This window comes from Macaca thibetana, chromosome 1 (genome assembly GCF_024542745.1).
Source record: "Macaca thibetana thibetana isolate TM-01 chromosome 1, ASM2454274v1, whole genome shotgun sequence".
Lineage (NCBI taxonomy): Eukaryota > Metazoa > Chordata > Mammalia > Primates > Cercopithecidae > Macaca > Macaca thibetana.
The window spans coordinates 111,890,870-111,904,962 of record NC_065578.1 but is presented as its reverse complement, the minus strand read 5'-3'; the positions used below and the strand labels follow the sequence as shown (position 1 = coordinate 111,904,962).

General features: G+C 39.2%; 1 protein-coding gene across 15 annotated transcripts in view; it reads left to right on the top strand.

Moving 5' to 3' along the window:
• The window catches only part of ST7L (suppression of tumorigenicity 7 like), an 843,199-nt gene that overhangs the window by 784,173 nt on the left and 44,933 nt on the right, over positions 1 to 14,093 (top strand). For all 15 annotated transcript variants that reach the window (XM_050747420.1, XM_050747399.1, XM_050747449.1 and 12 more), the window contains 3 exons: positions 25 to 139; positions 3,691 to 3,763; positions 5,304 to 5,406. In XM_050747420.1, coding sequence (XP_050603377.1) covers positions 25 to 139; positions 3,691 to 3,763; positions 5,304 to 5,406 — 291 coding nt within the window. The remainder of the gene's footprint in view (positions 1 to 24; positions 140 to 3,690; positions 3,764 to 5,303; positions 5,407 to 14,093) is intronic.

Sequence of the window (14,093 nt, the reverse complement as noted above, 5' to 3'; positions counted from 1 at the left end):
CTTTTTTTTCCTTTTAATATACAGTTGATGAAAGAATTTCCTCCTCTTACCATGTTGAACATCCATGAAAATCTCTTAGAATCACTTTTAGAATTACAGGCCTATGCAGATGTTCAGGCAGTCCTAGCGAAATATGATGGTGAGTCGTATTCCCTTAGTTGATAGCATGGTTATTCTTTTCCAAATATGTAATTATAAATATGGTTATAGTCTAGTATTTAATTTTCTCTTTCTGTTCTTACCAGTCAGTATTTAGCACCCAAAGGTTGCTATTAAGTATCTTCTTTATCAGGACTTTTATTAGCAAAAGCCTGCAAGGAAGAACTTTTCTTCTGTCAAGATTTATTTGTTTGTTTATTGAGTGCTTGTTTCTAATATGAGTGAGTCATTCAGAATATGATAGTGAACAAGACAACATGGGAGGCCAGGCATGGTGGCTCACACCTGTAATCCCAGCATTTTGTTTTGGAGGCTGAGGTGGGAGGATCGCTTGAGCCCAGGAGTTTGAGACCATCATGGGTAACATGGCAAGACCCTGTCTCTACAAAAAATTAAAAAAAATATATATTGGTCATGGTGGTGTGTACCTGTAATCCCAGCTACTTGGGAGGCTAAGGTGGGAGGATCACTTGAACCAGGGAGGTTAAGTCTGTAGTGAGCTGTGATTGCACCACTGTAGTCCAGCCTAGGTGACGGAGGAAGACCCTGTCTCAAAAAAAAAAAAAAAAGGAAGGGGAGCCCTCATAGGATTTACAGTTTATTTACAGTTTAGTGGAACATACAGACAAATGAACAGCAGTTACATTGGAGACAGCGTGTTTGGTGAGATAATTGGAGAAGTATGGGTGCTGTGCACATAGTGGGGGTACCTCATTTGTTTTGGAGTGTCAAGCAAGGTTAACAGAAGTTGCTTAGCAGTATATACTATAAGAGCAATTCAGAATAACATTTTTACAATGCTTTTCAGTTGCAAAGTTCAATGATAATATGATCCTTATAGTAGTCTTATGATGTGGTGGGACAAGTATTTTTACTGTCTCCAATTACTGAATAAGGAAACTGGAGTTTAAGAAGGTTAAAGTATTGGGGTAAGGTCTCCCAGCCAGGAAAAGGCAAATCCAGGTGTTTGATTTCTTTGTTCACAGTCTTCCCATGGTAACAATTCAGTATCTGTTGGTTATTTTTATTTTTATTTTTTTATTTTTGAGATGGAGTCTTGCTCTGTCGCCCAGGCAGAAGTGCAGTGGTGCAATCTTGGCTCACTGCAAGCTCCACTTCCCAGGTTCACGCCATTCTCCTGCCTCAGCCTCCCAAGTAGCTAGGTCTACAGGTGCCTGCCACCATGCCTGGCTAATTTTTTTGTATTTTTTTAGTAGAGACAGGGTTTCACTGTATTGGCCAGGATGTTCTCGATCTCCTGACTTCGTGATCTGCCCGCCTTGGCCTCCCAAAGTGCTGGGATTACAGGCATGAGCCACCGTACCTGGCGACTATTTTTTATTATTATGTTATAACAATATCAGTTTACCACACATGAAGTTTGGAGAATTTTAAAGACATAAAGCCTCTCTTCTCATCCTGAGAGAGGCATCAGCTTTTAACCTCAAGCTGAAAATTTGGGGTTACTATACTTCTGGTCATATCTTTCACTATAAGAGAACACATGTAAGTCACATTGAAGACTGGGCACAGTGGCTCACGCCTGTAATTCCATCACTTTGGGAGGCTGAGGCACGTGGATCGCTTGAGCTCAGAAGTTCAAGACCAGCTTGAGCAACATGGTGAGAACCCATTTCTACAAAAAATATTTTAAAAATGTAACTGGGTGTGGTGGCATACACCTGTAGTCCCAGCTGCTTGGGAGGCTGAGGTGTGAGGATCGCTTGAGCCTGGGAGATAGAGGTTTCAGTGAGCCAAGATTGCGCCACTGTATTCCAGCCTGGTGACAGAGTGAGACCCTATCTCAAAAAAAAAAAAGTCGTTTATTCACATTTGTCCTATTATAGGTTCCTACCCATTCGCTTGGGAATCCCCATGACTTGGGAAGTTTGAAATGTGTTATACTTGGAAAGAGAAGTTTATTTCTTTTAAACATCTGGAATCTTTAAGCAGTGCTTCAGAATAGTGTAGGCTGATGGAGAAATTTGTGAGAAATTCTTTCCATATGTAACTTACTGGATACATCGCCTGCTTATAATACTTGTGATGAGCAAGCTTAGGGACTGAATATAAGAAATTGGAATAGGACCTGATTCATTAAAAATAAAATAAAACTGAAACTAATAAAGCATATCTAAGTTGATATGCTTCTATATTTTCAGTTATTTTCATGAGTCTCAGTTTTTGTCATTCCAGAATCCGGAGGAAGTTGAAAGCAAATTTATTTCCTTAGTTCTCCGTTTACTAGTATGATTCTGGAATCAAAAACATCTTCTGATAGCCTTATTTTGGACATTCTTTTAAGAATTATTTGTATAATTAATTTACCTACAGTTCCAGGTGAAATTTTTATTTTCTAAAAAATAATAATTTAAGAAAATACAAAAATCTAAGAAGAACAAAAATATCATCCTTGGTTGAATCAACCTGGATTTAACTACTGTTACTATTTTAATTTTTTTTCTAATATTAGTTTTTCTCTATGAATAGGTGAAGGTTTTACATAGTTCTAATTATACCATGCCTTTTTCCCTGAACTTATAAGCAGGTTATTTATTATTATTATTTTTTTTTTTTTAGACAGAGTCTCGTACTGTCACCCAGGCTGGAGTGCAATGGCACGATCTCAGCTCACTGCAACCTTCACTTTACAGGTTCAAGTGATTCTCCTGCCTCAGCCTCCTGAGTAGCTGGGATTATAGGCACCTGCCACCATGCCTGGCTAATTTTTTGTATTTTTAGTAGAGATAGGGTTTCACTGTGTTGGCCAGATTGGTCTCAAACTCCTGACCTCGTGATCCACCCACCTCATCCTCCCAAAGTGCTGGGATTACAGGCATGAACCACCGTGCCCATCCATAAGCAGGTTATTATAAACATTTGTTGAGCGCATTTTGCTGTCGTGCAGAGAGGGCTTTCATAGACATAATTTCATCTCAGTCAGAAAATATCATTATTTTGAGAGGTGAAAACTGAGGTCAAACAAGTTGCTACTAGCTCAAAGATGCTTAGCTGGTAAATAATTAGATAAAGATTCAGATTCAGCTTTTTCAACTTCATATATGGGTTTTTCCTACTATATTATAGATTGTTCAACATTATGTCCAGGTTTTTCCTATATAACTATTGAATTTGTATTGCACTGTGAATTATTCTTTTATTTATTTATTTTTGAGACAGAGTTTCACTCTTGTTGCCCAGGCTGGAGTGCAGTGGTATGATCTTGGCTCATTGCAACCTCTGCCTCCTAGGTTCAAGCGATTCTCCTGCCTCAGCCTCCTGAGTAGCTGGGATTACAGGCATGTGCCACCACACCTGGCTAATTTTTGTATTTTTAGTAGAGACGGGGTTTCTTCATGTTGGTCAGGCTGGTCTCAAACTCCTGACCTCATGATCCACCCACCTCAGCCTCCCAAAGTGCTGGGATTACAGGTGTGAGCCACTGCACCCGGCCGTGAATTATTCTTATTAAAAAATTGTCTCAATACATTTTTTTGTAATTCCTACCTAAATTGAAAATTATCATTACAGATATAAGCCTTCCAAAGTCAGCAGCAATCTGTTACACAGCAGCACTGTTGAAGACAAGGACTGTTTCAGAAAAGTAAGTGTTATAAAAACTACAATGATTTGGAAAGACTGCTAAGCTCAATGTTATGTTTGTCTTCTACTGACTTTAAACAATGCTGTTTTCCACTGTACTTCCTTCTGAATAGCCCTGGATCTTCTTGGGCTTTTAGGCTTCTTGCTGTGTATAGTGGAAAGAGCAAAGTTTTTAGAGCTAACCTGAGCTCAAATTCAAACTCTACCACATTCTAGCTATAGGACTGTAGGCAGGTTAATCGTTTTGAGTCTCTTCTTCATCTGTAAAATGAGACTAATATTGCAGGAGGGTTGTAGGAGGATTATGTGTGGTAAGTGCCTAAAGTGATATCTAGAAAGAAAGTCCACACAGTAAATAGTAACTATGATGATGATGATAAAGTGTGTAGTAGGGAAATAGGCTTATGTTATCTCTTCTTAGAGTATAATTCTGAGTTCTGCTTTTCTTGTGTTTTTGGCTACTCTTAGTGAATTTTCTTTATTGTGCAGATAAGATACTCAGAAACCAACCAAATGGTGACCGTTTTCTTTCACCTTAGATTTTTTTTTGTTTGTTTGTTTGTTTGTTTGTTTTGAGACGGAGTCTCGCTCTGTCGCCCAGGCTGGAGTGCAGTGGCGCGATCTCGGCTCACTGCAAGCTCCGCCTCCTGGGTTTACGCCATTCTCCTGCCTCAGCCTCCTGAGTAGCTGGGACTACAGGCGCCCGCCACCGCGCCTGGCTAATTTTTTGTATTTTTAGTAGAGACGGGGTTTCACCGTGGTCTCGATCTCCTGACCTTGTGATCCGCCCGCCTCGGCCTCCCAAAGTGCTGGGATTACAGGCGTGAGCCACCGCGCCCGGCCTCACCTTAGATTTTTATGCTTTGATATGAATTAGAATGGAATTTTCCATTTGTGTCCTCTGAAATAAGAATTTGGTAAGAATGTACTTAGATTCATGAGATTCTCTGGATATCACTGTGTAGCATTTATTACTTTATTACCTTTCCTAAAGTGTACCTTCAGTGGACTTCTCCTAATGGCCTTCTTTACCTAAGTTTGAAGATCTTCATTTCTTATTTTATATGTTGAACCCACAAGACTTTACTTGTTTTTTTTGAGACGGAGTTTCACTTTTGTTGCCCAGGCTGGAGTGCAATGGCACAATCTCGACTCACTGCAACCTCTGCCTCCTGGGTTCAAGTGATTCTCCTGCCTCAGCCTCCCGAGTAGCTGGGACTACAGGCGCACACCACCATGCCCAGCTAATTTTGTGATTTTAGTAGAGATGGGGTTTCTCCATGTTGGTCAGGCTGCTCTCAAACTCCTGACCTCAGGTGATCCGCTCATCTCAGCCTCCCAAAGTGCTGGGATTACAAGCATGAGCCACTGCGTCCGGCCAGCTTTATTTATTTTTTATTTAGTTAGTTTCTGGTAGTCCTCTGCCTTTGTTTTTGGCCATCTCCAGAAACTTTGATTCAAGGGGCTGCATTATTATCTAAATTCATACTTTTTTCTTTTTTTTAGCATATTTATTTTTTCATTTTGTGGTTTTCTTGTAGATTCTCTCCAGAAACAGCCTCCAGAAGAGGATTAAGCACAGCAGAAATTAATGCTGTGGAAGCAATTCATAGAGCTGTGGAATTTAATCCTCATGTTCCAAAAGTGAGAAATTTTATGATAAAAATACTACTTTTATTTAAGTTTATCAAATTGATGACAGTTTGTAGACCAAAGTCTGGGTCACCATAATTTGGTGCAGAATTGTTTTAGTCTGCTCTATTTTGATGCTTATTATTCACCTTACAGGGGATGTTGAAACATTTAGGCATTTAGAAAGGTAGATAGGAGCAATAGTTAGCTATATGCTTTGTAATTACTGTCAACATATAATTTGAACTGTGTTCACTTAGCTGTTCTTTTAGTATAGTTGTAGAGAATAAATAATGGCTTGGTCTTAATAAAAGAGTATTCATGTTTCATATCACTAAATGAAATTTCCTGTTACTATGAAAGCTTTTTCTAGACAGATGCCTGGGTTTTGAACTAGGGTTGGGTAGACCCTTCAGACTAGGGTCTGAAGACAAACAGATTAAAATAATCAATGATAGGAAGCAGATGTGGAAATTCCCAGAAAAACTGGCTGATGCTTATTTAGTCCCCGATGAATCTATATACTTGCTTTGATTCTTTATATTGTACGCCTTGCAGTTATACAAATTATTGCTTAATCTTTGTGTGTTATAGCATAAAATTAAATTTTGGGTTTTAGGCTGGACACAGTGGCTCATGCCTATATATCAACACTTTGGGAGGCCGAGGTGGGAGGATTACTTGAGCCCAGGAGTTTGGGACTAGTGGCTGGGCAATGTGGTGAGACCTCATTTCTGCGAAAAATACAAAAATTATCTGGGCGTGGTGATGCTCCTGTTGTCTCAGCTACTTGGGAGACCAAGGAGAGAAGATTGCTTGAGTCCAGGAGGTCGAGACTGCAGTGAGCTGTGATCACACCACTGCACTGAAGCCTTGGGTGACAGAGTGAAATCCTATCTCAAAAAAAAAAAAAAAAAAAAAAATTGGGGTTCCACAAACAATGCCCCATGTTAGGAAATATAGACAATTCAAGAATAGATGCCCTTACTACAGAAAGTAATTATAGCTATTGATTCCAGTGAAAGGCTGTTAATAGAGTTTGGAAGCTAAAGAGTTACAGTAAAGGGATTAATCACTAAAAGATAATTTCCATGAAAAGGATGTTGTAAGCCTGTTAGAGTAAGTAAAGATATGCTGAAGAAAAGTACTTAAGTCCAAGAAACAGAGTCAACAAATATTTATACCATTCTCTCATTAAGTGACACTGGTTCCATAAATTTAAAGATAGCGGTTCACCCATATCCACAGTTTTGTATTCCAAGTTTTGTGACAGTTACCCACAGTCAGCCTCTGTCTGAAAATATTACATGGAAAATTCTGGAAATAAACAATTCATAAGTTTTAAGTTGCATGCCGTTCTGAGTAGCTTGATGAAATCTTACACCATCCCCCTCCATCCAGCCTAGTACATGACTCATCCGCTTGTCCAGCATATCCAACACTGTCTATGCTACCCCCCTCTTAGTCACTTAGTAGCCAACTCGGTTATCAGATCAACTGTCACAGTGCTTGTGCTCAGGTAACCTTTATTTTAGTTAATAGTGACCCCAAATGCAAGATCAACATATTGTTATAACTGTTCTGTTTTATTATTAGTTATTAGTGTCTTACCGTGCCTAAATTATAAATTAAATTCTATCATGGGCATATATTTAGAGGAAAAAACATGATGTACGTAGGGTTTGGTACTATTTGTGGTTTCAGATATCCACTGGGAGTCTTAAAACATATGTCCTGAGGATAAGGAGCGAGTACTGTAAAGTTTTTTTTTTTTTTAGACAGAGTTTCGCTCTCTCCCAGGCTGGAGTGCAGTGGCAGAATCTCAGCTCACTGCAACCGCTGACTCCAGGGTTCAGGCGAGTCTTCTGCCTCAGCCTCTCAAGTCTCAAGTAGCTGGGACTACCAGTGTGTGCTGCCAGGCCCGGCTAATTTTTTGTATTTTTAGTAGAGATGGGGTTTCACCATGTTAGCTAGTATGGTCTTGATCTCCTGACCTTGTGATCTGCCTGCCTCAGCCTCCCAAAGTGCTGGGATTACAGGCGTGAACCACTGCGCCCAGCCTTGTAAACTTTTTATTATGAGTTCTACTATACATGCAGCAAAGTGTATGAGACAGAAATGTGTATCTTAATGATTTATTACAAAGTAAATGCTTGAAAACTACTGAGGTCAAGAAACAGAACATTATCAACCCACAGAAGCCTACCTGACTGCCCTTTCCCATTACAACCTCCTTTCCTACCTGAAGGTAACCACTATTCTTATTCATTCATATTCTTATTTATTAAATATCTTCATTTCCTCCCTTTATGTTTTTGATCTGTACTTTTTCTCTATTTCTGGATTTTTTTTTTTTTTTTGAGATGGAGTCTTGCTCTGTTGCCCAGACTGGAGTGCGATCTCCACTCACTGCAAGCTGTGCCTCCCGGGTTCACGCCTTTCTCCTGACTCAGCCACCCGAGTAGCTGGGACTACAGGAGCCCGCCACCATGCCTGGCTTTTTGTGTTTTTAGTAGAGACAGGGTTTCACCGTGTTAGCCAGGATGGTCTCGATCTCCTGACCTCGTGATCTGCCCGCCTCAGCCTCCCAAAGTGCTGGGATTATAGACGTGAGCCAGTGCACCCGGCCTTTTTTTTCTTTTTAAGACAGACTCTTCAACTATTTGCGAGGCTGAGGCAGGAGAATTGCTTGAACCCAGGAGGTGGAGGTTGCAGTGAGCCGAGATCGTTCCAGTACACTCCAGCCTGAGTGACAGTGAGACTCTGTCCCATTAAAAAAAAAAAAAAATGCGGGCGCAGTGGCTCGCGCCTGTAATCCCAGCACTTTGGGAGGCCAAAGTGGGTGGATAGCCTGAGGTCAGGAGTTCGAGACCACCCAGGGCAACATGGTGAAACCCCGTCTCTACTAAAAATACAAAAAAATTAACTGGGTGTGGTGGGGTGTGCCTCTAGTCCCAGCTGCTTGGGAGGCTGAAGCAGGAGAATCGCTTGAGTCCTAGAGACGAAGGTTGCAGTGAGCCGAGATCGCCCCCACTACACTCCAGCTTGGGCTACAGTGAGTCTCCGTCTCAAAAAAAAAAAAAAAAAAAAAAAAGACAGCATCTTGCTCTCATGCCCAGGCTGGAGTGCAGTGGCGCCTTCTTGGCCCACTGCAACCTCCGCCTCCTAGGCTTAAGCGATCTGCCTGCCTCAGCCTCCCAAAGAGCTGGGATTACAGGTGTGAGCAAACGCGTGCCTGGCTCTGGATTTATAAATGAGTTAAAGAGTGGTCCCTGTTTATTTATTCTCTGGAATAATTTGTATAAAATTAGAATTATTTCTGCCCTAAATGATTAGTAAATTTGTTATTCAACCCATCTGATTCTTCAGTTTTCTTTGTGAGAAGACTTTGAGTTACAAATTTCATTTCTTTAATAGTTTAATTACAAATTCAATTTCTAAGCATATCATAACTATTGAAATTTTTTGTTTCTTATGTTAGTTTTTGGTAAGTTGTATTTTTCTAAAAATTTATTTCATCAAAATTTTCAAATGTATTGACATAAAGTATTCATAAAATCCTTTTATTGCCATATTAGTATTTGCAGGATTAGTTGTAATACCCAATTTTTAATGTCTTTTTTTTTTTTTTTGAGATGGAATTTTGCTCTTGTTGCCCAGGCTAGAATGCAATGGTGCGATCTTGGCTCACTGCAACCTCCATCTCCCTGGGTCAAGCGATTCTCTTGCCTCAGCCTCCTGAGTAGCTGGTATTACAGGCATGCGCCACCACACCCAGCTAATTTTATAATTTTAGTTGAGACGGGATTTCTCCATATTGGTCAGGCTGGTCTTGGACTCCCAACCTCAGGTGATCAGCCCGCCTCGGCCTCCCAAAGTGCTGAGATTACAGGCATGAGCCACAGCACCTGGCCCCACTTTTTAATTCCTAACATTGGCTAGTTTTATTTTTCTTGATCAAATTCCTTAGGGTTTGTCAATCTTACTTGTTTTTGCCAAGAACTTAGCTTTGGCTTTGTTGATTTTTTTCCTACTATTTATTTTCTGTTTCATTCATTTCTGCTCTTTATTGCCTTCCTTCAAGTTAATTTGAGTTTATTTTATTTTAATTTCCTGTATCTTCTCACATAGGTACTTAAATATGTAATTTTCCGACTTTCTTCTGATATACCCAGTTAAATCTAGAAAATTCTCTCAACACAATTTTAACTGCATACTATAGCAACATTTTTTACATAATTTAGTTCAGAATATTTTCTTTAAAAAAAAAAATAGAGGATCTCCACATGTTGCCCAGACTGGTCTTGAACTCCTGGCCTCAAGCATCCTCCCTCCTCAGCCTCCCAAAGTGCTGGGATTACAGGTGTGAGCCACCTCCCTTGGCCCAAAATATTTTATAATTTGTTTATAATTTCCTCTTTGATTTAGAGTTATATTTATTCCATGAAGGTAGATATAATAAACAAAAGATTTTCTTTAAATTTTTTTTCCTCTTTTTCTTTTTTCTGCTTTGCTCATGTTGAGAAACAATAGATTTCCAAAGTAGATGAAACAGCCTTCTATTGGAAGAAGATGTCAGCTAAGACTTTCATAGCTAGAGAGGAGAAGTTGTCCTGGCTTCAGAGCTTCAAAGGACAAGCTGACTCTCTTCTTAGAGGCTAATGCAGCTGGAGACTTTAAGTTGAAGCCAGTGCTTACTTACCATTCCAAAAATCCTAGGGCCTTTAAGAATTATGCTAAATCTTCTCTATCTGTGCTCTATAAATGGAACAATAAAGCCTGGATGACAGCATATCTGTTTGTAGCATGGTTTACACACCATTTTAGGCCTACTGTTGAGACTACTGCTCAGACATGATTGCTTTTAAAATATTACTGCTCATTGACAATATACCTAGTCACCCAAGAGCTCTGATGGAGATGTACAAGGAGATTAATGTTTTCATAACCGATAACACAACAGCCATTCTGCAACCCACAGATCAAGGAGTCATTTTGACTTGGAAGTCCTATTATTTTAGAAATACATTTAGTAAGGCCATAGGTCCCATATATAGTGATTCCTCTGGTGGATCTGGGCAAAGTAACTTTTATATGCCATGGGAAACCGAAAAATTTGTGTGACTTGCTTTATTTTGATATTCGCTTTATTGCAGTGGTCTGGAAGTGAACTTGCAGTACGTCCAAGATGTGTCTATGGTTACAAACATGAATTTTGGGATATATAAAATATGCTTCAATAAAACTATAGAGACTGGGCGTGGTGGCTCACACCTGTAATCCCAGCCCTTTGGAAGGCCGAAGCAGGTGGATCACCTGAGGTCAGGAGTTCGAGACCAGCCTGACCAACATGGAGAAACCCCGTCTCTACTAAAAATACAAAATTAGCCAGGCGTGGTGGCGCATGCCTGTAACCCCAGCTACTCGGGAGACTGAGGCAGGAGAATCACTTGAACCTGGGAGGTGGGGATTGCAGTGAGCCGAGATCGCACCATTGCACTTCAACCTGGGCAACAAGAGTGAAACTCTGTCTCAAATAAATAAATAAAACTATATATATATATATATATACACATATAGATATACATACACACATATACACTTTAACATTTTAGCATCATTTTTATTTATAGGTAGAAATTTACCCATTTTCCCCTCAATTAAATATCAAAGCACTTGACAATTCAGCTATTTCAAAATATCCAGCTAAGTAGAGTGATGCTATAAACTGATATTATTGTTTGTAGATAGACCCTTTAAGCCAAGTGTCATCAAACATAATTATTAAGGTTTTTGGAGAATTTGTTTTTCTTTGAGACAGTCTCGCTCTGTCACCCAGGCTGGAGTGCAATGGGGTGATCTCGGCTCACTGCAACCTTCACCTCCCGGGTTCAAGCAGTTCTCCTGCCTGAGCCTCCTGAGTAGCTGGGACCACAGGCATGCGCCACCACGCCCAGCTAATTTTTGTATTTTTAGTAGAGATGGGGTTTCACCGTGTTGGCCAGGCTGGTCTCGAACTCCTGACCTCAAGTGGCCCACCCACCTTGGCCCCCCTAAGTGCTGGGATTACAGGCATGAGCCACCATGCCCGGCCAGATTTTTGGAGAAATTTTAAGCTTCACCAACCTGAATAATATCTCACTTAAATAACATTGATGTTATATGAACTGGGAGAGCTCTGGAATTTGTGGTTGGCTGTTTTTGCTAGGGTTTTACAATTGAAGTATGTACAGACCCCTCTTTTTCTCCTGTTAATGGTCTCTATTCCTGACTGTCAGCTGGAAGCAAGCAAACATAAAGGGATTTAGGGGTTTTCTTCTTCACAGTTCAATTGTGAGTCATGATAACTTATTCAACCTAAGTAACAGTGACATTTCAAATATATGTGTATATATACATATTTTATTCTCTCAAATTTATTATGCAAATGGTTGTATGCATCTTAGCAGTAAAATGACAAAGGATATAGCTGGTTTAGCAGGAAATATTTTTGGCAACTTTCCACATAACTGCAACAGAAATGGCTGTAGGTCTAGAGCTATGCAATTTGTTAAAGCTGGAAACTATTAGAAGTGCAATAGAGAAATATCATCTACATTTCTTCAGACAATGAATTTGCTTTTAGGTATTTCATTAATATTGATAGCTTGTATAGTTTTTTTTATCCTACTAAATGAATTTCAGTGTATAGTAACTGATAGTACCACAGTAAAAAAATTAGAACAGCGTGTGTTCATGGTTTTTGACTTATTTTTCATTATTGAGCTATGGCTTTGGCTCAGTAAACTTTTTTTTTAGTTGCCAAACTCGAAAAAGGTTGTGTATCTTTCAGCTACTACATGAATTGTCAGTTTTATTTTCAGTAGAAAATGTTTCATATATTCTAAATATTCCATAGCATTCTGTTTCATTCATTCTGGTATCTCATACGTTTTTTATCCAACCATCAAATGGTTTTATAGATACTGTCTTTTTTTTTTTTTGGAGATGGAGTCTTCCTCTGTCACACAGGCTGGAGTGCAGTGGTGCGATCTCGGCTCACTGCAACTTCCACCTCCCAAGTTCAAGCGATTCTCTTGCCTCAGCCTCCTGAGTAGCTGGGACTACAGGCGCGTGCCACATGCCTGGCTAATTTTTTGTATTTTTAGTAGAGACGGGATTTCACCGTGTTAGCCAGGATGGTCTCAATCTCCTGACCTCGTGATCCGCCCGCCTCGGCCTTCCATAGTGCTGGGATTACAGGCGTGAGCCACTGCACCCGGCCAATACTGTCTTTTTTATTGAGATAATTTACATATTATAAAATTCACTTTTAAAGGATATAATTCAGTGCTTTTTAGTATATTAACAAGGTTGTAAAATCATTACCACTATTTAATTCTGGAATCTTTTCCAGAAAGAAGTACCTGTTAGTAGTCACCCCCCATTCCCTCGCAACCACTAATCTACTTTCTGTCTTTATGCATTTGCCTATTCTAGAGTTTTCATATGAATTGAATCATATGATGGTGGCCTTTTGTGTCAGACTTCTTTCACTTAGCATAATGTAGCATGTGTCAGTACTTCCTTCATTTTATGGCTGAATACTATTCCATCGTACCACATTTTGTTTATACATTCAACTGATGGACATTTGGGTTGGTTTCACTTTTTGACTAGCATGAATAATGCTGTTGTGAATATTCATGTACAAGTTTTTGTGTGGACATAGATTTTTCACTTCTCTCGAGTATACACCTAGAAGTGGAACTGATAGATTGTAAGTAATTCTGTTTAATTTTTTGAGAGACTGCCAAACTGTTTTGCAGAGTAACTGCATTATTTTACATTCCCTCAGCAATGTGTGAGTTCCAGTTTCTCTACATTTGTCTAAACACTTATTATTATCTGTCTTTTTTATTATAGTTATCCCAATGGGTATGAAATGACATTTCATTGTAGTTTTGTTTTGTATTTCCCTAATGACTAATGATATTTGAGCATCACTTTAATATGTTTATTGGCTGTTTGTATTTTTCTTTGGACAGATATATGTTCAAGTTGCATATTTTTAAATTTTTATTTAATTTATATATTTATTTATTTATTTATTTATAAGAGACAGGGTCTCCCTTTGTTGCCCAGGCTGATCTCAAACTCGTGGGCTCAAGGGATCCTCCTGCCTCAGCCTCCTGAAGTGCTAGGATTACAGGCTTAAGTCACTGTGCCTGGCCTAAATTTGTTGTTGTTGTTTTTTAAATTAAAGGTATTCTATTTATCTTTTTATTATAAGGTATTCTTTAACATTATTATTACATAGACCATTGACACTCTTGATTAATGTGATCCAGAACCATTGTGAATATCCATATTTGAAAATGCCACTATTACATTTATTTTCACCTATGAAATGTAAACATGAGAATGGGTCACAAACCTTGCTGAGATACGGATACTGAAGAGTCTGCTAGATGTATTCATTAGGTACATCATTCACATGTGTGCACAAGCCTCAAAGCACATTATTCAAATTTGTGCCTTAGCAAAATGATGGCTGCTATAAATCATGGGTATTTAGAGCTCCCACAAAGAGTAGAAATTGTAAATGTTAGATCCATGAGTGTCAGTGATCTACTATAGATGTAACTATTCTTGGTATGACACTTCACATATCAGTTAGAATAATGTTGTCCAACTTTAAGATCTAACAATAGCTTGCT